The following is a 26,163-nucleotide window of genomic DNA, read 5'->3' as shown; positions in this document are numbered from 1 at the left end:
GGTGCAATTCCGACAGGAGAAGCATTCAAGATGACTCATGAGGATTTTGGGAAGTGAGAGACAAATTAACTATTTCAGAAAATTTACTTTTGAAGGCGGAAAGGAGTATTCCCCTCAGGATACAAAGAACAAAATTATACACTTATGTCATGAAGGTCATTCTAGTATATTGCGTACAAAAAGAAGACTCAAAGATCAATACTAGTGACATTGAGGAAGTTGTAAGATCTTGTCTAAATTGTGAAGTTGCGGATAAATCACAAAAGGCCCAAATTTGCCTTGGGCTGAATTAGCTTTACGCGATAATCAAAAATAGAATGGACACTGGTATCTACAAAACCATTGGTTTGTATTCGAAAACCCTCATAGACATCCTGGTTTTATCGTTGCAGTGTATCTTTTATCCGCCCCCTCAGGAGTCATGCCGTATTCATAGGGTAGTCGATTAATGTGCTTGATGCCTGCCTCACCCGAGGCTACCTCCGGTATAGGTAGAAGTGTCCAGAGATACTGGAAAAGGATAAAAATGGGATAAAAATAGTGTCTCACCTAAGAATTTATTTATTAGAAAAAAGAGGGGTAGGCACTATTGCTAAAAGAAAGTGCGATATGATGGTAATCGTGTTACTGGATTACTGCATGTCTTGAAAAATGTGTCAACATGTTTCAGCTCTCTTGGCCCAGCCGGGTCTACAGAGCTTTTGTCAGGACAAAACATAAACGTAAAAAGGATAGAAGTTTTTAACTCACACCACTTGTGTAGTTTTGATGATAAGTATAGACAACTTATACTTAGATTCCCTGTGCTGTGGAAACAAAAGCCAACAAAATCCATTATATATGTGGCTCCAGACATGAGGTGAGCAAGCAGACATGTTGAGATTACATGTGGAGCACAAATCTCCTCATTAGGAGCGTACGCCATGCTAGTGGCATTAATACCGTGTCGAGAAAGGAAAGGATTAAAAACAAGGTCTAATACAGGAAGTACATTCGGGATAGCAACGTGTGCGATGTTATATTTATATAAGACCCACTATGGACTACTTGCGGGCAAAGAAGCTCCATGTAAGATGGTTGCCTCCCGATACAAGAAAAAGTACACATTCGGTGTTATACAGGATCAAATGTTTGATGTTGTGTGGAAAATGTCCACAACGAACGTAAGTAGTCCATTCTCTATGTCTAAGCCCATTTTAAAAGAAGGGGTAAACAAGACACACCCATAGCCAGGGGCAGAGTCAGCACAGGGGACACAGCGCCGAACCTCGTGGGTAAGAATGGCAGCAGGACCTGATCTCTACTATCTGGTAAGACCCTTAACCGTTTTTACTAACACAGCGGGCCCATTTGTACCACTACAGCAAAGACCACAAGCGACTCTCCGACCCCTGTTGAAGCTACCATTGAGCTCAATACAGGTATTTATACTGCACCGTGTTGTAGTGTTTTGTAATTAGATCACTAGACTAAGGGTTTAAAATCCCGTCCACAATGAGTTCTACCAACACAGGACCCCCTACTTTAGTGGGTCTTATATAATATAACATCGCACACGTTGCAATCCCGAATGTACTTCCTGTATTAGACCTTGTTTTTAATCCTTTCCTTTCTCGACACGGTATTAATGCCACTAGCATGGCGTACGCTTCTAATGAGGAGATTTGTGCTCCACATGTAATCTCAACATGTATGCTTGCTCACCTCACGTCTGGAGCCACATATATAATGGATTTTGTTGGCTTTTGTTTCCACAGCACAGGGAATCTAAGTATAAGTTGTCTATACTTATCATCAAAACTACACAAGTGGTGTGAGTTAAAAACTTCTATCCTTTTTACGTTTATGTTTTGTCCTGACGAAAGCTCTGTAGACCCGGCTGGGCCAAGAGAGCTGAAACATGTTGACACATTTTTCAAGACATGCAGTAATCTAGTAACACGATTACCATCATATCGCACTTTCTTTTAGCAATAGTGCCTACCCCTCTTTTTTCTAATAAATAAATTCTTAGGTGAGACACTATTTTTATCCCATTTTTATCCTTTTCCAGTATCTCTGGACACTTCTACCTATACCGGAGGTAGCCTCGGGTGAGGTAGGCATCCAGCACGTTAATCGACTACCCTATGAATACTCCATGACTCCTGAGGGGGCGGATAAAAGATACACCGCAACGATAAAACCAGGATGTCTATGAGGGTTTTCGAATACAAACCAATGGTTTTGTAGATACCAGTGTCCATCCTATTTTTGATTATCGCGTATCTGTCCAGGGGAACTGAATGGACCTCTAATCCTCTTCCCTCCACTTTGATATAAAACTGAATTAGCTTTAGACATCATGGGACCTATTAACTGGAAGGATGGCAGCACTAAAAACATTTTAGTCATTATTGATACGTTTTCAAGATGGTGTGAATTAAGCACTGTAGATAAAGTAGATACCAAACAGTAATAGAATTCCAACACAATGTATTTTTACAAGAAGGTTTTCCTGCATTCATTCTCACCAATAATGGAGTACAGTTCAAATATAAAGAAATGGTGGAATTTCTTATGGTTTCTGGCATTAATCAAAAATTCACTGTTCTTTATCATCAAAGTAGAAATCGAATTGTTGAGAGAATAAATAGAGTGACAAAAGGAATTTTACTACTTTCTGACAAATCTGGTGTCTGTCGGGAAAATGAATTAAAGACAATGATTTGGGCTTATAGAGTAACCCCTCATAGTTCTTTGGGGAAAAGTCAATTTCCCCTTATGAGAGGAAGAGTCCATTCTCCAAAACAAGCATAGTTTGGAGGAGACACAGTGGTATGTTGAAGTGTTATCTGAACAAAGTTAAATCCGATGCAACAAATTCCCAAAATAGGAACAAATTGTATTATGATGATAAGCATGGTACAATACCAGTAAATGTACTTGCTGGTCAATGGGTGCAGGTCAAAAGAGCGAGAAACGTTGCTAAAGGATAGAGTAAGTTTAGTGAACCCAAGAGAATCTTTTAATTGAGAAACAACACTGTTGTTTTCGAAAATGGTGAGGTATAGCATATGAGTTGTTTAGAATTGGCAGGAGGTAGGAGTAAGAATGATGATGTCAGAGTTAAATAGTATACTAACTACTGGTGGTTAAATGAACCATGTCCTATAGTTAATGAAGAGCAGGAAAAGAAAGTTGGAGATGTTTTGAGTGATAAAAATGATGTGAATTCCAATAAGTCAGAAGAAGATTTGGTAAACGACCTATTCAGAAAATGAATTAAGATGATCCAGGTTGTTCTTCCAATGTGAGAACCATTTATACAATAGTTATTATGAAAACAAAAATGATAAAATTAATGTTTATGCAATTCATTTCCTTTTTTTTCTCTTTTTTTTTTCTTCTCTCAATCTTTCTTTTATTGTGGACAATGCCTTATTGTCTGTAAAGCTTTTTTTTTAAAAGAAAAATGGGGGGATTGTGTTGTAGAGGTGTAATCAATAATCAGAATGTAGTTATTATGTAGAATCCTGTAGCTGTTCCTTGTTCCAGAGTTCTGTGTATATCTTGCTTGGTATAGAATGTAAGGGCAGAGGCTGCTGGGAGCTGACACAGGGACTGTACTATGCAGGGGTTCATAATAAAGAATATAACATATATTATTCCTGGTATTGAAATTATTCAGAAGATGTTACTACGTCCCCCCCTTACAGCAGGTGGAGAACACCTGTTTCCTTCAGCACAGATGTCTCCACTGTTGTGTGTCGATTTAGATTTAGAATTCCCGATTCACATTCACATTGCCCCTTATTTAGGCATAGAAATCCAGTCCTTATTTAGGTATTGCTCATGCTACCCAAATACAGGCATGGTCAACTACATCCGATCCTCTTCGTCACAACGAGTTCTAGGAAAACCAGACTCTTAAGAGTATACATATGCCTTCACTTGCTAAGGCAAGGCACGGTGCGCTTTGGCTACCTACTTACATGAGGCAGCTCGCCACAGCAAGTCCCGAAAGAAGTCAAGTCCCCAACTGACGCACTGACCAGACGCTGTCATCCTCTTCACCGAGAATCCAGCTTCAGTGTTTCTGACTCCCCTTGCGGGGTGTTCGAGATCGAGTCCCGGGAAAGAGATACCAACCTCTCTCATTCTAAGGTATGGAGCCAATTAGAACCTAGAGAAACTTTTGGCAACTCTTGGCATAACTAAACCAGACTAAGACAGCACCTACTTTTCCCTCGTACTGCACTTAGGTTAGGTACACTGGGGTAGGATTATTTTAGAAGCATCAGATGAGTATTTTAGCCTGTGTTATTTATGTCTATATTTTAATAAATATATGTCATAGCTACAAGACATGCTATTACAGTATTATTTTATTTTACTGCTAACGCTGTACATTTTATACTTCGCATTCTGTCTTACGATTGTAGCAGTTCATATCTCCTGCATGCGAAATAAGACTGGTCAATAAACCCTTTTTATTGAAACGCCTGTCTCTCTATTTCTGTGCAAATCTGTAGAAACAAAGCATGCACGATTGACTGAGTGAAACAGTTATCTATTTTTCCCACGACTTTAAAGATGTTGTTCCGACTCTAAGGCAAACAAAGTTGTCATGTGTATGCGGTTGTCAGTAACTAAACCCTTCTTGTTCATTTGAGAAAGTTTCCAGTGACCTCTGAGTTAGCTAGCACACACAAGTAATTAAGTTTAATGTACTTGATAGAGACATACTGACCTCAGTCCTATGTCAAAACTATAGTGTATATTATTCCAATGCGCAGAGCCTATCAGGGATATAGGAACTACACTACACCACAGTGACAGTGCCCTGTCCCAAACTAAGGGAAAGACTGTACACCCATGCAAAGGGAGTGCTCCAAGAAGCTTAAAGCTGCCGTGGCCTGACAGTTGAGATGGCTGCAGCACCGCCTAGCAGCAGGTGGTGTCAATGAAACCACAGGACATGAAGAGTAATTTGTATCCCTGCAAGGCATCTCAGCAAGAGTCTGTGAGGCACAAGAGCCAGAGAAGTAAACCCCAGCAGAGAGCATTCAAGTAGCCCAAAGCTGCCTCAGCCAGGAAGGCTTCCGAGACTCCAGTTGAAGCCAAGGACATAAAGCGTCAATCAGCCAAGTCGACAAGCAGCAAGTCCCATGAAGAGCATGAGAATATGCGATGTGCATGCGTACCCCTAGTGACTGTCTAAGGCCACCAGAAGTTAGGAAATTACGCCACACACCCCAGTGGTGAATGGAAACCACCACAAGGCAGAATAACAGGCACACAGAGTGCCTAGTGACTGTCTAAGGCCACCACAAGTTAGGAAATTATGCCACACACCTCAGTGGTGAATGGAAACCACCACAAGGCAGAATAACAGGCACACAAAGTGCCAGAAGAGGGCGCCCTGAAGAAGGACCGAGAACGTGAAGTCAGAGGTGCACCGAAGTCTGCACCCCGAACCTTGACAGTATGGGCAGGAGCCCGGGAGAGAGAGAAATATCTGAAAAGAAGATGCGATGCTGCACGGAAGAGGCTGCACCAGCGGTCTCCCCAGCTGTTAGAAATGGGGGTCTCTAGTTGGCAAGGGCTTGCACCTTTGTCCAAGTAGGCACCCTTCTTCCTAGTCAGGATAAGGTAGTTACACTCCTAAAATAACCCCTGCTCACCCCTTGGTAGTTGACACAAGCAGTCTGGCTTATCTTAGAGGCAGTGTGTAAAGCATTCGCACGTAACCGACAGTAATACAGTGTAAGCACTACAAAAGGACACCACACCAGTTTAGAAAAATAGCCAATATTTTTATATAAAAGACCAAAAACGAGAATCCACAATACAGTTATCCAAATACGCTTTCAAAACAGTTCCTTGATGTTGATAGCTCTGTCCGGGGCTATCACGGCATCATGAGCAAACAAATCCCAACAGTTCAGGCTGGTCGCAGCGTCACGGACCAGCTACGCAGTACCTGTTAGAGATGCAGGGCGCCCAGCCCTTGAAGTCACTTGCATTGCAGGTCAAGATCCTTTCAGATGGGATCAGGAGAGCTGGCGTCAGCCGGCGTCAGGTGCTGCGGTACGAAATGCAGAGGTGTGGCGTGCGGTGCCCTCAGGTCGCGGTGCGAGCAGCGGCTCGGTGGCTGTGTTAGATGGTGTCGTCGGTGAGACCAGGGTCGCGGTGCGAGGTGAAGGCGGTGTTCGTCACGGTTCTGGCAGGTCATGGTGCAAGCAGATGCATAATCGTTGCTGAAGCGCTGCTGACGGCTGACGAACGGGAGTCGATTGTGCTGGCATCGGTAGGCTAAGGCTGCGGTGCGGGATGAGGGTGGTACGTCGTGTAACTATACGAGTGGTTCCCTTGAACCACGGTACAAGCAGCGGCGTCGATTTCATTGTGGGTGGCGGGATCGGGAAGGCCAAGACGGCATTGTGAAGCGAGGCGGTGCAGAGTGCGGTGCCCCAGGTCACGGTGCGAGCAACGGCTCTGTGGCGGCCTCAGCAGGCATCGTCGGTGAGACCAGGGTAACGGTATGATGTTGCGGCGGTGCAACATCACACCGTTGTTCTCTGAGGTGCCCAGGCTTCGGCGTGAAGTGAGGCGGCATGGAGTGCGGTGTCTAGAGGTCGTAATGTGAGCAGTGGCTCAGTGGCGGCGTCAGCAGGCATCGTCGGTGAGACCAGGGTGGCAGTGTGGCGCTGCAACGGTGCCTTATGAGGTGCCTTCAGGACACGGAGTCAGCAGCGGCATAGTAGACGTCGTCGAGTTGCTTTTCTTCTGTCGCACCACAAAACACACAGTCCCCAGTGCTGAGGGCAGAAGAGCTTGAATTCTTTGCTGTTCCTGAGACTTCTTGAACAGGGGGCAAGCTCTACCTCAAGCCCTTGGAGAAACTCACAAAAGTAGATTGCAGAAAGTTCAGTCCAGTCCTTTCACTGCCCAAGACAGAAGCAGCCACTGAAGGCCAACACAGCAAATGACACAGTAAAGTGGTAGTCCCCCCTCACAGCTTCTCCAGCTCTTCTTCTTGGCAGTCTTCTTGATCCAAAAGAGTTATACATTTCAGGGGTCTGGGCCCCAGTATTTGTATCCAAAAATCCTTTGATCCTCTAGGTAGAGGGTGTCTGTGCCCAGCCAGAACCAGTTCTGCCTTCTCTGGTGTTATTTCCCGGCAGGGGTGGGGACGGCATTGTCAGAGGCAGACAAGGCCCCATCGCAGCCCAGGCCTATTCAGCCCTTTCCTGACCTACCTAGACTATCGGGAGCCACCCTTGCTTCCTAGCCATCTGTCGTCCAAAACTCAGACAGGCAGTCCACATTCCAAAAGAGGCACATGGGATGACTAGGCAAGAAAATACCTACTTCCTAAAAGCGGTATTTTGAAACACAAAATGTAAAAATCACCTTTACTAAACGATGCATCGTTAAATTCTGAGTTCAGGCATACTAAATGTTATCTTCCCACCTAGTTCCCAGGGCCAGTTGTGTTTATAAGATGTTCTAAACAAACTTCCCATTCTGTCCAATGGGGAACAGGTGGCTTGCAATAGTGAAAAACGAAATTGGCTGTAATTCACTATCAGGACATGCCACACACACCAGGGCATGTCTTACCTTTCACATACACTGCACACAGGGGTACTTTGGGCCTCCCTTAGGGGTGCCTGACATGTAAGGAAAGGGAAGGTTAGGGACTTGCCAGTGTGTGCACGGGCCAAGTCAACATGACAGTTACAAACTGTGCACAGACTCTGCAATTGCAGGTCTGAGGTATTTTTTCTGGGCTACTCACGTGGGTGGCACAATCTGTGCTGCAGGCCCACACGTATCATTTGATTCCCAGGCCCTGGCACACTCAGTGCACTTTACTAGGGGCTAACAAGAAAACCAAACAGCCAATAATGGAAACACCAATCCATAACATACTTTACCACAGGAGCACTTGCACTTTACCACTGATCAGCAGTGCGAAAAGTGCGCAAAAACACTACGCCAGCAAAAACGGAGTCAAAACCGGGAGGGCAGTCAGCAAAAACTCTCGGGAACATGCCAAAAGATGTCAAGTCTAACACCATTACTGACTAGCCACTGTTGGCTCATCAAGGAGAATGTCACACAGAGTGACCAACCCTACCGGGCGCAAGTGAACCGAGGCAGGACCCAGCGCAGCAAAAGCACAGTCGCGAGGCACAAGAACAATGTCATTGTGCGAAGAGGAGGTGGAAGAAAGGTTGCCCACCATCTACAGAGTAAAGCCCCTAGGAAATCCCAGAGGAGGGGCCCATGTAGCCTGAATGCAGGAAGGACAGGATCTACAACCTAACAGCACTAGCACCACCCCACCGGGGGCCTAAGACTATTTAGGGAGGGTCCCCAACACTTCCTTAAGACTGCATCACACATCAGTCCATTACAGACATAAGGAGAGTCGCGCGTCCCCCTGTGGCAAGCTGCCACCAACATAAATGAGAGAAGACTCATCTCCCACGGCGATCCTTAGTTGCATCCGGAATACCTGGTCGAGGTGAAGAAAGTTATGGAAGAGGTTGTAGACCGGATCAATCAAAGCACACCTACCTCTACTGCTGTCCGCGAAATGGCTGACGTGCCTGAGAAGACCCCCAGTCCTACAGACAGGACCAGACTTGAGAGTGGTCTGTGACAGGAGAAGATGCGCAGTCCAACCAACACAACAGAGCTGGAAGGAGGTTCCAGGGAGAAGAGCTGGCAACACATGGCCTGTCGCCATTTAACAGCATGTGCAAAGAAGATATGTGGCTGGATACCACATTACACTGCAAGCAAGAACTGAGGAAGAAGAGAGCATGTCACGTTGCCACATTGCGAAGAAAAAAAAAATGGAGAGAAAGAAATGTGACAATCCTTGGAGACAATGTGGCCTAAGGACTAGAGCAATTAATCTCAGAGCTGAGGAATCGGGGTTGAGTCTCTGTAGGAATGCTCAACATCCTGTGATTCTGGGCAAATCACTTAATCTCCCTGTGCCTAATAAAAATTAATGTGTCCATCTGTAACACAACTAGTGCTTATGTAAAGCACACCAATACCTTCAGGTCTGGTTCGTGAAACAGAAAACTGAAAAAAATAACAAAACAAAACTGAAGAAAGGATGACCATGGGTGTACAGGATAAACTAACAAGGGGATAATAACGAGGACTTGTGCCACTACCGGAGTGCACCTATTAACACAAACCAGTCACTGTGGTGACGTCACGGGAGACAGCTCAGCAGGAGTATCGAATGTAAGCCTCCTGCAAGTGCAAACAGTGATCCTGCCCCACACTTCACAGTGTGACTGCCTAGCCACCTGTCACAGACTTCTTAAAGTAAATTGTATCCCTACTTGCAAACTCACATGCCAAAGAAGAAAAGCCACACCAACTATGCAATGGGCTATGTGGGTGCAAAGTCCCTCCAGTCACCCTTCATCCATACAAGTCATTTCTACTTGTCGAACAAGTCATCTAATGGCAACCACTCTATCATTTGCCAGGTGCATCACTACTACCCCTGGAGCATCAAGTAACAAGGCTGGAGTCCTGCACCATTGCCATACAAAGTCACAAGAAGCACCAGTGACTATCTGAAGAATAAGTGACAAACTGCTCAACTGGCTTGCATCCAGATCCCGGTAGCAAGAGCATGTTCTGACCAGGACACATCCATCCCTTATGTTGCACGAGTGACTAGATAACGGCTCCAAGGTGGTTTTGCAGCTTTCCAGATGTAGACACATACGCAGCCCACAGGCTGTGGCAACTCTACCAAGGGGCTTCCCCCAAGCATGAGAGATGGACTTGACTTTGCCCTAGGAGGTAGCCAGACCTGATAACCAAGACTTCCAACAGGTCACAGTACACCAAGACTGTCTTCCGTGGATCAAGCAGCACCATCATCAAGCATTCAGTACGGACCACCGATTCTCCTGATGCACCAAGTTTAAACTGTGAATCACCAACTGTATCACAGCTAGAGCAGGCTGGACTGATCAACATTACATAGGTGGATCATCACCCAACTGATGTGATGCAAAGGTACCCAATTAAATTATGGATGCATGCCGAGATGTCTGGGTTCTCCCAGATGCACCTGTCCACAGCTGTTCTGCGGACTGTCTCTCAAAGCTGTGAGACTTACATTGTTTTAAGGTTGTTTTTTATTTCTTCCCAAAGATTTTATTTTGTTTTAGTTTTTAATAAAATTTGGGAGGAATGTTGTGGCTCACTGGACACAGTCTAGTGTTTTACCAGCCACACCCACGAGGCCTGGCCCATACACCCACCCCACACAGGTGTCAAAGGTCAGGTGACCTTGCCAATAAAAGAGCCCGGGTGGACGTGCTCCTGGCTAGTTTTTCAGTACCATTCCATTGCTTCTGTGTCCTTTATCCATGAATATGTGGGCCTAGAGCCCACCACTTTACAAATGGCACCTGGATAAACTAAATTGTAATGTTGAGAATGTGTGCTTTCAAACCTCCACTTCCTTCTAATTTATTCTTGCAAAATGAGTGGAGACAAGTGGACCAAGATCTGCAGCCTGACTCATCCAGATTGCCCAATTGACTCCCAGTGCAGACCACAACCCAAAGTACCTTGGTTGGGCACAGACAACAGATGGCTCACAATAGCAGATACCCCACAATGCACAAGACATTCAGCATAGGGTAGGTGGTTCTGGGATCATTGATTGCGTTGGCCAGTCCCTCTTCATCATTGGGTGTGCCTCCTACTTAAACCCTTATGTCTTCCCATACTCCCCAAATATGTGTAGAAATGAAAGCGTGTACAGCTGACAGTTTCTCCACCAGCTCTTTCTCAATAGCTTGACATTAAAAAGCATTTTTCTTTTAAGGAAACAGCCCAAGAAGGACCTGTCATCGTAACCGTCATGTGCAGCATAGTGTCAAAAAACTAACAGTGGGCAACAAATGGCACTGACAGAGAAGCCATGATTGACAAACTAAACTGACGTGGTGCAGAGTATACACGCACACACACACACACACACACAGGGCAGATTGGATGTTTGCAAGACTCATCTCCTCTTTGGAGACCCTGCCATGGATTGCACCACAACCAATAAACAACAGTCTGCATGCAAAGCAATCAATGCTGCAAAAGGCCCTAGAAACGCACAACCCTGCCCTGTGCAATAGTCATGTTAGCTGATATATCCTACAATATAAAGATCAGGGCTGGTTCTACAGAACTTGCACACAGAAGAGAGTTGGTTGTGCAGCTCCTTTTTACAGATATGATGGGCTTTGTGCAGCAGTGTATGCAAGGCATCTGTTAGCCAAAAGAACTGGGAGAGACCGGGACAGGCGCAATGGGTTTAAAGGACACAGCCCAAGTGTAGTAAAAGGCAGACAAAAGACACAAGATAAGTAACTAGAACAGGGAAAAGCTGGATGAGAAGAGAAGGATGTGTCTCAGTTACAGGTCAAAAAGGAACAAATATGGTGACATCAGCTCTATAAGGAAGTAGCAGGGTTAAAGATAACATGCAACAATCAGAAGGTTCACAAACACCAAACTATAAAGACTCTGACATGCTTCCTCATAGATATTAGATTGAACATATGTCTTTTCAGTCACGGAGTGATACTTTGATACTCCAAAAGACAAAGACAACACTGACATGGATTAGGTAGGTGGAGGGCTGAAAGACCAAACCACTCCTACAAGCTTTCCCCTCCCTTCAGAGACAGGCAATAACAAAATAAACACACAAGTAAGACAGGAAGGTCGCAAGAATCACCCAGTCCCTTCGGGAGCACCACCATAGGGAAACCAACAACATACAAACTACTTCACCAAGCTTACGAGCATAGTAAGGGAAAGTCATTTAAAATCATTGAGCCCCTCTGTTGAGTAAACCCACAATGGCAGAGAAAAGGTTTGTCTGAGAGCCTAATTCACCTGGAGGTTAAGAAATGGGGGAACACTGACCAGTACATAAGCTGCATACAATAACACAACTTTAGTGGAGCATCATCATAGCTTGCAATGCTGGCTTTAAACAAATATTTTATAGGAATATATATGTGTTTATCCTAGTGCCACATCAACAACGTCTTACATGTCATAATCACTTCTTGCACCAGCAGCAAATGTATTCTAGGATAAATATCACATAAAGTGCAAACTATTTAATGACATAGAAAACATAGAAAATAAGGTGTCTTTTGCCAGATTAACACTAGTTCCCACCAATTTCCATGGAAATAAAATGCTTTGCTTGAACATCTGAAATCTCAGATCCATGTTCCAAAAATGAAGGGCACATTGCTGAAATATCAGACTTTCGCAGTGCCATCGTTTATATAATGATTTAAATGCAAATGAACATGAACGTCTACCATCCCATCCACACAGAGCCCAGCTGATTAGCTTTTCACCTGTGTAATGACTAAGCTCCTTCCTCTTCTTCCTTCGGCAGTAGATCCACATACTGAAGCTCATCAGTATTACCCAGCATGCAGCACCAGTTCCTGCAATGAACGTTGGTCGCTTGACCACATCAGTGATCTGCTCTGCAAAGCCATTTTTGTCTCCATTATTGACAGTAAAGAGGTTCTGTTCCATAGGATGCTCTGAAAACAATCACAGGAAACATTCATCTCAGTTGGTCAACTTTGAATGAATGTTTATGGTCTATCCCGATGGATCAAATACAGTTTATTGATTGATTGAATGAATGTTATATGACATAAAGTAAGGTTCAGGGGGTATGCAATATTACAGATGTAATTATCCTGTAGCATTATAAACAGTACTGCTATAACACCATGCAACATACAACAAAGTAGTGCTACTACAATGTACTTTTTATACTACTAGGCCACACACTGTTTGCAGTGGTGGGAAGATAAATTAACAACTGACCTTCAGCAAGATACTATCAACGATACCACAGCAATGCAACGCTTCTAGAGTGATCTTTGGGTGCTACAAGTATATGTAAAGCCAACTACCCCTAGATAGATACTCTGTGAATATCAAGTCAGCTATACATTTTTAGTGACAAAATGGACCACAACACTTTACTGATGCATTATTTATGTCAACAAAGAGGTACAATTTAAAAGAATTTACCGGAGTGATATACTATATAAATTGTTCTCCATCAGAAGCTAATAGTCTGTATGTTCGTTTTTTGCTAGGCACTCTCTTGTTGAGACAATTCATAAACAAATGGAAAAAAGACCTGGCTTCAAGCCATTGTCTAGCTTGTGGTCTTGAAGACGAGACAGAGATACATGTTATGTTTTTTGTCCAGAATACCTTGGGTCACTATGTTAACCCCTTCCATGCTGATGACGAACCCCAGCCGTCATGCACTACGGTGCTCGTGTGCTGATGACGGCTGGGGTTCGTCACGGCCCACCCCTGTTCGTGTTGTTTACAGCACACCAGGGGAATCGCAGCCGCATGGAAGGGGTTAATGGATTTGCCCCAGTTTGTTAAAACTTGGGTTTGACTAGATACCTTGTAGCCCAGAGAATTTAAAAAAGTGATACATCTCCTTTAATTGTATTTGATGTTAGTACATTTTTTACATAATGTCTGGTATAAGTGTAGCAAATTTTTAACAACAGACGCTCCATGATTTCTAACGTGTACTTTTAATACCATGATTTTTAACTAGAGTACATTTTAAATGCTTTTTAGACTTTTACTGTGACCACATAGTGTTATGAATTTGCTTTCTGCACTTAGCTTTCGGACATTTCTCTTTTGTACTGGCAGTTTTAAAGTATGATATTGTGCCTATCCCATGATTATTGTAATAACTGTGTTTGTATTATGAGCTTTATGGTTGTATAATCAATTTTCAAAGTCCAATCAGATGGAATGTGATTGTTTTTATCTATTTTATATTTGTCCTGTACCGATTAAACACCTTGTTGGAGATATATTTATATATATATTTATATATATATATATATATATATATTACCTACTGGCGATAGCCAGTAGGTATATATAGTTAGGATTTTTTTCCTATGGGATTTTTGAAAATTCTATGTCGAATAACTTTGGCTTATGAGGACAGAATTGGCTGAAATTTTCAGGAAAATGGAACATTTTGTTTCTGAGCAGCCCCTGAAAATTTGGGGGGTTTTCGTCAAGGGGGGGCCGAGAAAAAAGGGGGGTCCCAAAACGTGTTTTTCCCATGCAATTTTCCATAGGGCGGTTGGCCTCACTTTTAGCCTGAACGGCTGAATGGATTTACACCAAACTTGGCAAAATTGTAGGGACTGGTAGCCCGATGTGCCTTTGCTATGTCTCAAGATATAGGCTCCAGTGGTTTTTACGAAAATTAACTTTGAAAAATATAAATTGGGCTACATTGGGCTATATATATGTTGGAGCCCAAATGTAGCCCAATGTAGCCCAATGTAGCCCAATGTAGCCCAAAGATGGCCACCAGAGACAAAAAACCAAATGTAGCCCAAATATCAGCCAGATGTAGCCCAACTATAGCCCAATGACAGATTGTCCCAGAGTGTTCTAAAGAACAACTAGAGTGCTAACAGTCCTACTTATTACAAAGGTATGGCACACCTGAAGCCATCTTGATTGGAATAAAGTGGTAACTCTTAAAACATTTAATTTAAAAAGGAACAAAATGAGGGGGTTCATTTTGCCATAGAAAGTATGATTAGCGAATATATGACGAAATCCCGCATACCATCAGTCCGCAAAAAAAATCCCGCATGTACTATTAGGCCGCAAATTAAAATAACGAAAACTTTTAGAACGAATATGCCTTTAGCATACACTAAACAACTAAACTACCCTAAACCCTAAAACACTACCCCCAGCATGACCCTACACTACACAAACAGTACAACACTACCCTAAACCCTAAAACACTACCCCCAGCATGACCCTACACTACACAAACACTACAACACTACCCTAAACCCTAAAACACTACCCCCAGCATGACCCTACACTACGCAAACACTACAACACTACCCAAAACCCTAAAACACTACACCCCAGCATGACCCTACACTACGCAAACACTACAACACTACCCTAAACCCTAAAACACTACCCCCAGCATGACCCTACACTACGCAAACACTACAACACAACCCTAAACCCTAAAACACTACCCCCAGCATGACCCTACACTACGCAAACACTACAACACAACCCTAAACCCTAAAACACTACCCCCAGCATGACCCTACACTACGCAAACACTACAACACTAACCTAAATCCTAAAACACTACTCCCAGCATGACCCTACACTACGCAAACACTACAACACTACCCAAAACCCTACAACACTACACCCCAGCATGACCCTACACTACGCAAACACTACAACACTACCCTAAACCCTAAAACACTACCCCCAGCATGACCCTACACTACGCAAACACTACAACACTACCCAAAACCCTAAAACACTACACCCCAGCATGACCCTACACTACGCAAACACTACAACACTACCCTAAACCCTAAAACACTACCCCCAGCATGATCCTACACTACGCAAACACTACAACACTACCCTAAACCCTAAAACACTACCCCCAGCATGACCCTACACTACGCAAACACTACAACACTACCCTAAACCCTAAAACACTACCCCCAGCATGACCCTACACTACGCAAACACTACAACACTACCCTAAACCCTAAAACACTACCCCCAGCATGACCCTACACTACGCAAACACTACAACACTACCCTAAACCCTAAAACACTACCCTCAGCATGACCCTACACTACGCAAACACTACAACACTACCCAAAACCCTAAAACACTACCCCCCAGCATGACCCTACACTACGCAAACACTACAACACTACCCAAAACCCTAAAACACTACCCCCAGCATGACCCTACACTACGCAAACACTACAACACTACCCTAAATCCTAAAACACTACCCCCAGCATGACCCTACACTACCCAAACACTACAACACTACCCAAAACCCTAAAACACTACACCCCAGCATGACCCTACACTACGCAAACACTACAACACTACCCTAAACCCTAAAACACTACCCCCAGCATGACCCTACACTACGCAAACACTACAACACTACCCAAAACCCTAAAACACTACACTCCAGCATGACCCTACACTACGCAAACACTACAACACTACCCTAAACCCTAAAACACTACCCCCAGCATGACCCTACACTACGCAAACACTACAACACTACCCTAAACCCTAAAACACTACCCCCAGCATGACCCTACACTACGCAAACACTAAAACACTACCCTAAACCCTAAAACACTACCCCCAGCATGACCCTACACTACGCAAACACTACAACACTACCCTAAACCCTAAAACACTACCCTCAGCATGACCCTACACTACGCAAACACTACAACACTACCCAAAACCCTAAAACACTACCCCCAGCATGACCCTACACTACGCAAACACTACAACACTACCCAAAACCCTAAAACACTACACCCCAGCATGACCCTACACTACGCAAACACTACAACACTACCCAAAACCCTAAAACACTACACCCCAGCATGACCCTACACTACGCAAACACTACAACACTACCCAAAACCCTAAAACACTACCCCCAGCATGACCCTACACTACGCAAACACTACAACACTACCCAAAACCCTAAAACACTACACCCAGCATGACCCTACACTACGCAAACACTACAACACTACCCTAAACCCTAAAATACTACACCCCAGCATGACCCTACACTACGCATACACTCCAACACTACCCAAAACCCTAAAACACTACCCCCAGCATGACCCTACACTACGCAAACACTACAACACTATCCTAAACCCTAAAACACTACGCCCAGCATGACCCTACACTACGCAAACACTACAACACTACCCTGAACCCTAAAACACTAGCCCCAGCATGACCCTACACTACGCAAACACTACAACACAACCCTAAACCCTAAAACACTACCCCCAGCATGACCCTACACTACGCAAACACTACAACACTACCTTGAACCCTAAAACACTACCCCCAGCATGACCCTACACTACGCAAACACTACACCACAACCCTAAACCCTAAAACACTACCCCCAGCATGACCCTACACTAAACAACCACCACAACTCTACACTACACTAACACAACACTACACTACACAACACTACACTACACAATCACTAACCCACGAAAAAATTAACACAAACCCACTTACCTCTCTCGTCATCGTGGTTTTCACAACGCAAATGCATTTACCATACATGCCTTTAAAACGTAATTCTTTGTAAAGGCATGCGCGATAAATGCACATGCGTTTTGAAAAAATGCGGGATAATGGTATGCGAGCTCAATGACCTTGCGGGATAATGGTATGCGGACTGAAAGTCTGCGGGATAAAAAATGCGGGAAAATGGCTGCAAACCATGATTAGCAGCAGACTTCCCTGGTGAGCACTAGCTTTACTACAGTGATCTAATGAGCAACTAGAGTGCTAACATTCAGAATTTATGGCAAATGTGTGACACATCTGAATGCCTTCTTGATAGAACCAAAGTAAACAAGCATTGAAAATGCAATAGATCTCGCCCTCGTTTAAGTTAAAGCCATTCTGTTTGTAATGAGGTGGCTTTTTAGCTTTGCTTTTATTAGTGTTTTTAAAACTTTCATGTAAATAACATGCATATGTATGCATATATGTATATGTATGCATGCATTTATATTTATATAGATATGCAGATTACATATGTTTATATATGTATATTACCTACTGGCGATAGCCAGAGGGTATATATAGTTAGGATTTTTTCTCTATGGGATTTCTGAAAATTCTATGTCTAATAACTTTGGCGTTTGTGGACGGAATTGGCTGAAATTTTCAGGAAAATGGCACATTATTTTTCTGAGCAGCCCCTGAAAATTTGGAGGGGTTTCGTCAAGGGGGGGCCGAGAACAAAGGGGGGTCCCAAAACGCGTTTTTCCCATTCATTTTTCCATAGGGCGGTTGGACTCACTTTTAGCTCGAACGGCTGAATAGATTTACATGAAACTTGGCAAAATTGTAGATATGGTTTGCCCGACGTGCCTTTGCTATGTCTCAATATATGTGCTCCAGTGGATTTTGAGAAATTAACGTTTAAAAAAATATATATATCTGTGACAGCGCTCCGGTTAGCGCCCCGGTTCGCGTACCTGACGCGTAACGGAACTTCGCGAAGCGAATCTGATTGGCTCTCCGGTGTCTGTCAACATTCTAAACAAACCGGAGCGGCCGCCATCTTGTCTCTCGGTACGATCGAGAGACAAGATGTGGTGAAAAACGAAGGGGGAAATGAAGGAAAGGGGGCAAGGTAGACCACTCCTGACCCCCTAGGATTGATGAGGGGGATATTAAAGTGCCCCGCGGGGCAAAAAATTTTGCGATTTTACGCCGTAGAGGCGCGTCCCGGTACGCGAACCGGGCAGCTCACCGGGCAGCTAACCGGGCAGCTAACCGGCAGCGTAGCTGTCAACATTGTAAACAGTCCGGAGCGGCCGCCATCTTGTCTCTCGGTAGGTTCGAGAGACAAGATGTGGTGAAAAAAGAAGGCGGAAATGAAGGAAAGGGGGCAAGGTAAACCCCTCCTGACCCCCTAGGATTTATGAGGGGGATATTAAAGTCCCCCGCGATTTTTCGCGGTAGAGGCGCTTCCCGGTACGCGAACCGGGCAGCTAACCGGCAGCGTAACGGGAGTCCGCCATCTTGTGTTTTTGGAGCGTCCGGTTCGCGTACCGGGTAGCGTCCCGGTAAGCGTAACAAGGGGAAAACCAAGAGAAACAGTAAAAAAAAAATTAAGGGAATAGATTTCCAGCAAACTTGGCAAAATTGTAGGGACTGTTTGTTTGATGTGCCTTTGCAAGGCCTCAAGATATGTGCACGTGTGGATTTTGTCTATTTAAGGTTAAAAAAAATATATATATCTGTAAGCGTGCTCCGGCACGCTTACGTTACGGGTTTTGTTTGCGCTGCAGAACCGATACGTCACGGTTATGCGACGCGTCATGAGGCGTCTCACGTGGCTACGTGATACGTCACGTAATAAAGAATATATTTTACAGCTATAGATATTAGCTTTTAAAAAACCAATGAAATTCACTGAAAAAAACCATAGGTTATAGACCATATATAGTTAGGAATTTGCATTTACAAAACCTTGAAAATTCACTGAAAAAACCATAGGTTAGAGACCATATATAGTTAGCTGGACATTTTATTGACAAAAAACCAATGAAATTCCATATATAGTTAGTTGCACTAACTATATATCGCGCACCCGCAATCCACTGCTGATGATGTCACATATTACATCATTCATGACATGGTCAGTGACATCACTGATGACATCACTGATGACATCTCAAATGACATCACTGATGACATCACTGATGACATCTCAAATGACATCAGTGATGACATCATGACACACCAATACCAGTTACTACATACGCACTCACTGATTCCTACGTCTACACACACATTCACTCATTCACCCATACAATCACTCATACATACAGTCACTCATTATTACACTATCATATGCACTCATACACCTATGCAGACACTCACACACTGCCACTCATCCATGGAGTTACTCACACACCTAGTCAGTCCTGTAAAGAATCAATCACATTTCCATTTCCTCATCTATACAGTTAAACACAGAACACCATACTTCAGTGACATCACTGATGACATCACTGATGACATCTCAAATGACATCACTGATGACATCTCAAATGACATCACTGATGACATCATGACACACCAATACCAGTTACTACATACGCACTCACTGATTCCTACGTCTACACACACATTCACTCATTCACCCATACAATCACTCATACATACAGTCACTCATTATTACAACACTATCATATGCACTCATACACCTAGTCAGTCCTGTGAAGAATCAATCACACTTCGATTTCCTCATCTATACAGTTAAACACAGAACACCATACTTTTCACACATATACTAACACATACTTACTCTCTTATACAATCACTGATACAAGTACACATTGATATGCACAGAGTCACACACCTCCCAGCCAGCCACACACACACTCAGTCTTCCATACATCCACTCATTCTTCAATATGTAAAACATATTTAAACTTTACAAAAACACACAGACACTAGATGATGTCATCAGTGATGTCATTTGAGATGTCATCAGTGATGTCATCAGTGATGTCATTTGAGATGTCATCAGTGATGTCATCAGTGATGTCACTGACCATGTCATGAATGATGTAATATGTGACATCATCAGCAGTGGATTGCGGGTGCGCGATATATAGTTAGTGCAACTAACTATATATGGAATTTCATTGGTTTTTTGTCAATAAAATGTCCAGCTAACTATATATGGTCTCTAACCTATGGTTTTTTCAGTGAATATATATATATATATATATATATATATGTAAATATAAATATATATATATATATTACCTACTGGCGGTCGCCAGTAGGTATAGTTAGGATTTTTTTCAATGTTAAATCTCAAAATTCTAATTGGAATAACTTTGGCGCTGGTTGACAAATCTGCCTGAAAATATCCTCAAAATGGCCTCGCGGCGTTCCGGTCCTTCCCTGAAAGTTTGGGGGGGATTCGTCAAGTGGGGGCTGAGATAAAAGGGGGGTCCCAAACGCGATTTCCCCATGTTAATTTCCATAGGGCGGTCGATTTCACTTTTAGCCCGAACGGCAGAATGGATTTCCACCAAATTTGGCAAAATTGTAGGGACTGGTAGCCCGATGGGCCTTTGCTATGTCTCAAGATATGTGCTCCAGTGGATTTTGAGTAATTTAGGTTCAAAAAAATATATATATCTATGGCAGCGCCCCGGTACGCGCCCCGGGGAGCGCTCCGGGTGCGCCACGCGAGGTGCGCAAGGAAAGCTGATTGGCTCTCGGTTGTCTGTAAACATTCGAAACAGTCCGGAGCGGCCGCCATCTTGTGTCTCGGTAAAATCGAGACACAAGAGGTGGCTAAAACAAAGGGGGAAATGACCATAAGGCGTCAGGGATAGACCTCCTCTGACTCCCTAGGTTTGATGTGGGGGCTATAAAAGGGCCTCGCGGGGCATTTAAAATATATATTTTTTTTTTTCATTTTGCGCGGGGGGAGCGCCCGGTACGCGCACCGGGGAGCGGACCGGGGAGCGTACTATGAGGAAAAAGAATGACAGAGTTTTTAAAAAATGAAGCCTTTTTTTAGAAATTGGAGGTAGTTCTAAAAAGAACTTTTTTTCTTCTTTTTGTTGTTTTATATATTTTTTTTGTTTTTTGAACATTTTGTACTTTTTTTGGCTTTTCAAAACAGTTTTATATTTTTTTTGTATTTTTTTAGGGGGAGAAACAAAAAAAAGGGAATTGAAACTGGCTCAACTGAAGCAAAAAACCCAAAAAATTACTTCTTTTTGGGGCACTTGTGATTGTCACCTGCAAGGACGATGATCTTTACGCTCTTTTCACCATAGGAGATAAGCTTGCCACATGCAGTACAAGTTATTTTAAAATAAGCAAATCGTGGCTGAATACAAGGCATCATCTCTGATGTTTCTGGTCCCGATGAAGTGGGTTCGTTTCTTTGGGAGGTGGTCCTTGAAGACTGGGGGAGGTTACTGGCCAGTTCTCTGAGCTCTGCACGAGAATAGTTGTTAGGGTGCTTACGGGTCATATGTCGAATCATGGTATTGTTACCAAAGAAATATTTTTTGTTTGGGTTGCCCCTTGAGAGTTCTTCATTACAGATTAGGCAAGTTACCTTGGCCGCATTCACTTTTTTCTTGCCCTCTGGGAGTGAAAAAAACTCCCATACAATGTGTGGCTTGGGCTTGTATGGGGTATTTTGTTCAGGCAGCCATCTTCTCCTCCCCTCCTCCTCTTCCTCTTCCTCCTCCTCCTCTTGTTGACCACCAATGTAATCTTGAGCTGGTCCTCTTGGTTGTTTTGGTGGTGGTGGTGGGGCAGATGCACCAGCTGCTGCTGCAGCCATTATAAAGATCAAAAAGGTACAGAGAGGTACAAACAGGTCTTTCCCAGTCAAAGGACAAAGTCAGAATAAGGAAAAAAGGTGGGGTCTTTCATTATTTGGAAAAAAAAACTGTCCTGAACCAATGAGAAGTGTTATTTTCAGGTCACAAGACCAGGGGCTTCATCATTATGAAACCAAAACTGGTATGAACCAATGAAAAGTGTTATTTTCAGGTCACATGACCCGACGCGCTTACGCTACGTGCCCCCGGGAGTGCCCGGGGGCACGCCCCAGGTCGCGTCGCGTAAGCGCGTCGGATGTTTACGTTGCGCGATCGTATTCGCTCGAGCACTTCCGGGTGCGCTTACGCCGTGCGTATCACGCCGACGCGGCTACGCGATACGGCACGATCATGTTTTCGTTCGCGATATTGACGCTCACGGGACGCTCCCAGGAGCGCGCCCCGGGGCGCTTTATAGAAGTACGCTTTTTGGGGCGCTTTATAGAAGTACGCTTTTCGGGGCGCTCCTCGGGGCGCGCACCGGGAGCGCTCCAAAAATAAAAAAATTAAAAAATGGGAAAAATTGTAGGGACAGGTAGCCCTATTCTTAAGTGGTTTTTACGAAAATTAACTTTGGAAAAATATGTATTGTGCTACATTGGGCTTTATATATGTTAGAGCCAAAATGTAGCCCAAATGTAGCCCAATGTAGCCCAAAGATGGCCACCAGAGACAAAAAAAAAAATATAGCTCAAATATAGCCCAACTGTAGCCCAATGACAGAATGTATCAGAGTGTTCTAAACAACTAGAGCGCTAACAGTCTTACTTATAAAGTGAGACTTATAGTTAGGAATTAGCATTAAAAAACCTATGAAATTCACTGAAAAAACCATAGGTTTCACACCAGTTATAGTTCGGAATTAGCATTTAAAAAAACAATGAAATTCACTGAAAAAACCATAGGTTTCACACCAGTTATAGTTAGGAATTAGCATTTAAAAAACCTATTAAATTCACTAAAAAAAAACATAGGTTTCACATCAGTTATAGTTAGCTGGAAATTTTACTGACATAAAACCATTGAAATTCCACGTTATAGTTAGTTGGACTCACTATAACTTTCACATGTAATGCACTGCTGATGACGTCACATATTACATCACTCATGACATGGTCAGTGACATCACTCATGACATCACTTATGACATCATCCTTGTGACAGAGTGACAGACCTCCTTTCACTGTAATGTAACCCATGAAACACATATTGAAAAATATAAATTAAATTTTTTTTAAAAATGGAGATACCCATACCAGTTACAACAACCAATGCAATAATTCCACCATCTATATACACATTCACTCATTCACCAACAGTTCTATATAGTCACTCATACATATATACACTCATCATATGTAGTGATACACCTATACATCCTGTTACACACCGACAGTCATCCAAAAGTTACTCACACTCATACTCACACATGCAAATAAACTATTGAACATCCATTTATTTGCATATACAGCTATACACAGACTACCACCTTACTTCTAAGGAAACTTACACATACTTACTCTCTTAAACAATCACTTATAGAAACACATAATTATTTAAACAAGAACTCTTTCAATCTCTCACTCTCACATATACTCACTCATATACATCAATACTCACATATACTAGATTAAAACATATGTAGTTACTGATAAAGGCACTAATGAGACAGTCATTCACTCACTAACACACGCATATACACACTCATCCACCCATACAGTCCTGCACATATGCCGTCTTCAAAAAACATACAAACAGTGAGTCAGTCATTGATGCATCTATGTGCTAAGTAACACTCCCACTAAACCATAAAGACACTCATACTGATACTAAAAAAACATCTAATAATCTATATACACACACATGTAGCTACTCACCAACCCATGCAGCCATTTATACACAAAGTGAAACACTGATACATATATTTAAACATTACTCGTTAATGTATGTATTCACTAAGATACACTTAATAAGCCAGTTAACCAATCATTTTTTTTTAAAAAAAACATCCATTTACACACTTATTTAAACATTTATTCTTCCATCGACCTTTACATATACATATATAAAACATATTTATTTTTCAGAAAGGCACACATTCACTGGATGGTGTCATCAGTGATGTCATGAGTGATGTCACTGACCATGTCATGAGTGATGTAATATGTGACGTCATCAGCAGTGCATTACACGCGCAAGTTATAGTGAGTCCAACTAACTATAACATGGAATTTCAATGGTTTTATGTCAGTAAAATTTCCAGCTAACTATAATTGATGTGAAACCTATGTTTTTTTAGTGAATTTAATAGGTTTTTTAAATGCTAATTCCTAACTATAACTGGTGTGAAACTTATGGTTTTTTCAGTGAAAATATATATATATATATATATATATATATATATATATATATATATATATTCACTGAAAAAACCATAGGTTATAGACGATATATAGTTAGGAATTAGCATTTACAAAACCTTGAAAATTCATTGAAAAAAACATGGGTTATAGACCATATATAGTTAGGGATTAGCATTTACAAAACCTTAATTTACTTGTACAAAACCATTGAAATTCACATATATAGTTAGTTGCACTAACTATATATCGCGCACCCGCAATCCACTGCTGATCATGTCACATATTACATCATTCATGACATGGTCAGTGACATCACTGATGACATCACTGATGACATCATCCAGTGAGTGTATGTTTCTGTAAAGTTAAAATATGTCTTACATATTGAAGAATGAGTGGATGTATAAGTGTCTGGATGAAGGATTTAGTAGGTGCCTGACTGACTGTATGAGTGAGTGATTAAATGTGTCTCACTGAGTGCATGGGTTAGTGACTAAACTGTCTTAATTTGTGCATCATTATGTCTGTTGTTCTGTAAACTGCTGCATGTGTTGATCAGTAGCTATATGAGTAACTATATGGGTTTTTGATTGGTTGCCCAAGTATTTGTATGGGAGACTGAGTGTGTGTGTGGGTGGCTGGGAGGTGTATGACTCTGTGCATAGAGGTGTGGGCCGTTGATTCACTAGATGTATGGGTTCAAAAGTGCATGTGGAAACAGCTGCATGGGCGGTTGACTGTGTGTATGAGGGTATTGGTGAGTGAATTGATATCTCAGTGCTACATGTCAAAGTGAGTACATATGTAAAACACAGGACATGTGAGAGTTGACATATATAAATAACTGTGCATAAGAGCCAGTGAATGTGTGAGTGGCTGTATGGATCATTGTGAACTTGTATCAGGGATTGTATAAGAGAGTAAATATGTGTTAGTATATGTTTGAATAAGTAAGGTGTGTATAACTGTATAGTTGAGGAAATGGAGGTGTGATTGATTCTTTGCATGACTGACTAGGTGTGTGAGTAACTCCATGGATGAGTGCCAGTCTGTGAGTGTCTGTTTACACTGAGTGTATCTAAGGTTATATTAGAGTCTGAAGAGGTTCATCGTATTATCACATGAATGATGTCATCAATGATGTGATCAGTAATGTCAAATGAGATGTCATCAGTGATGTTATCAGTGATGTCATTTGAGATGTCATCAGTGATGTCATCAGTGATGTCATTTGAGATGTCATCAGAGATGTCATTTGAGATGTCACCAGTGATGTCATCAGTGATGTCATTGACCACTTCATGAATGATGTAATATGTGACATGATCAGCAGTGGATTGCGGGTGCGCGATATATAGTTAGTGCAACTAACTATATATGCGAATTTCAATGGTTTTGTACGAGTAAATTAAGGTTTTGTAAATGCTAATCCCTAACTATATATGGTCTATAACCCATGGTTTTTTCAGTGAATTTTCAAGGTTTTGTGAATGCTAATTCCTAACTATATATGGTCTATAACCTATGTTTTTTTCAGTGAATTTCAATGGTTTTTTAATAGCAAATATGAAAAGCTTTAAAATGTCAAGTACTTGATAGATAAAAACATTTTCGTGTTTATGCACGCTGATGTGCTTTGAACGCTGCCCCCCCCTCTTTTCTTTTAGGAGTATTCTCTCTTTGCAGATAGTGAAGG

General features: G+C 42.5%; 1 protein-coding gene across 1 annotated transcript in view; it reads right to left on the bottom strand.

Moving 5' to 3' along the window:
- LOC147732751 (roundabout homolog 2-like) overlaps window positions 1-26,163 on the bottom strand; it is a 1,033,034-nt gene that overhangs the window by 202,281 nt on the left and 804,590 nt on the right. The window contains exon 17 of the mRNA XM_086957318.1: window positions 12,420-12,614. Coding sequence (XP_086813444.1) covers window positions 12,420-12,614 — 195 coding nt within the window. The remainder of the gene's footprint in view (window positions 1-12,419; window positions 12,615-26,163) is intronic.

This window comes from Lissotriton vulgaris, chromosome 2_1, assembly GCF_964263255.1.
Source record: "Lissotriton vulgaris chromosome 2_1, aLisVul1.2, whole genome shotgun sequence".
Lineage (NCBI taxonomy): Eukaryota > Metazoa > Chordata > Amphibia > Caudata > Salamandridae > Lissotriton > Lissotriton vulgaris.
This window is presented reverse-complemented; position numbering and strand designations above follow the sequence as displayed.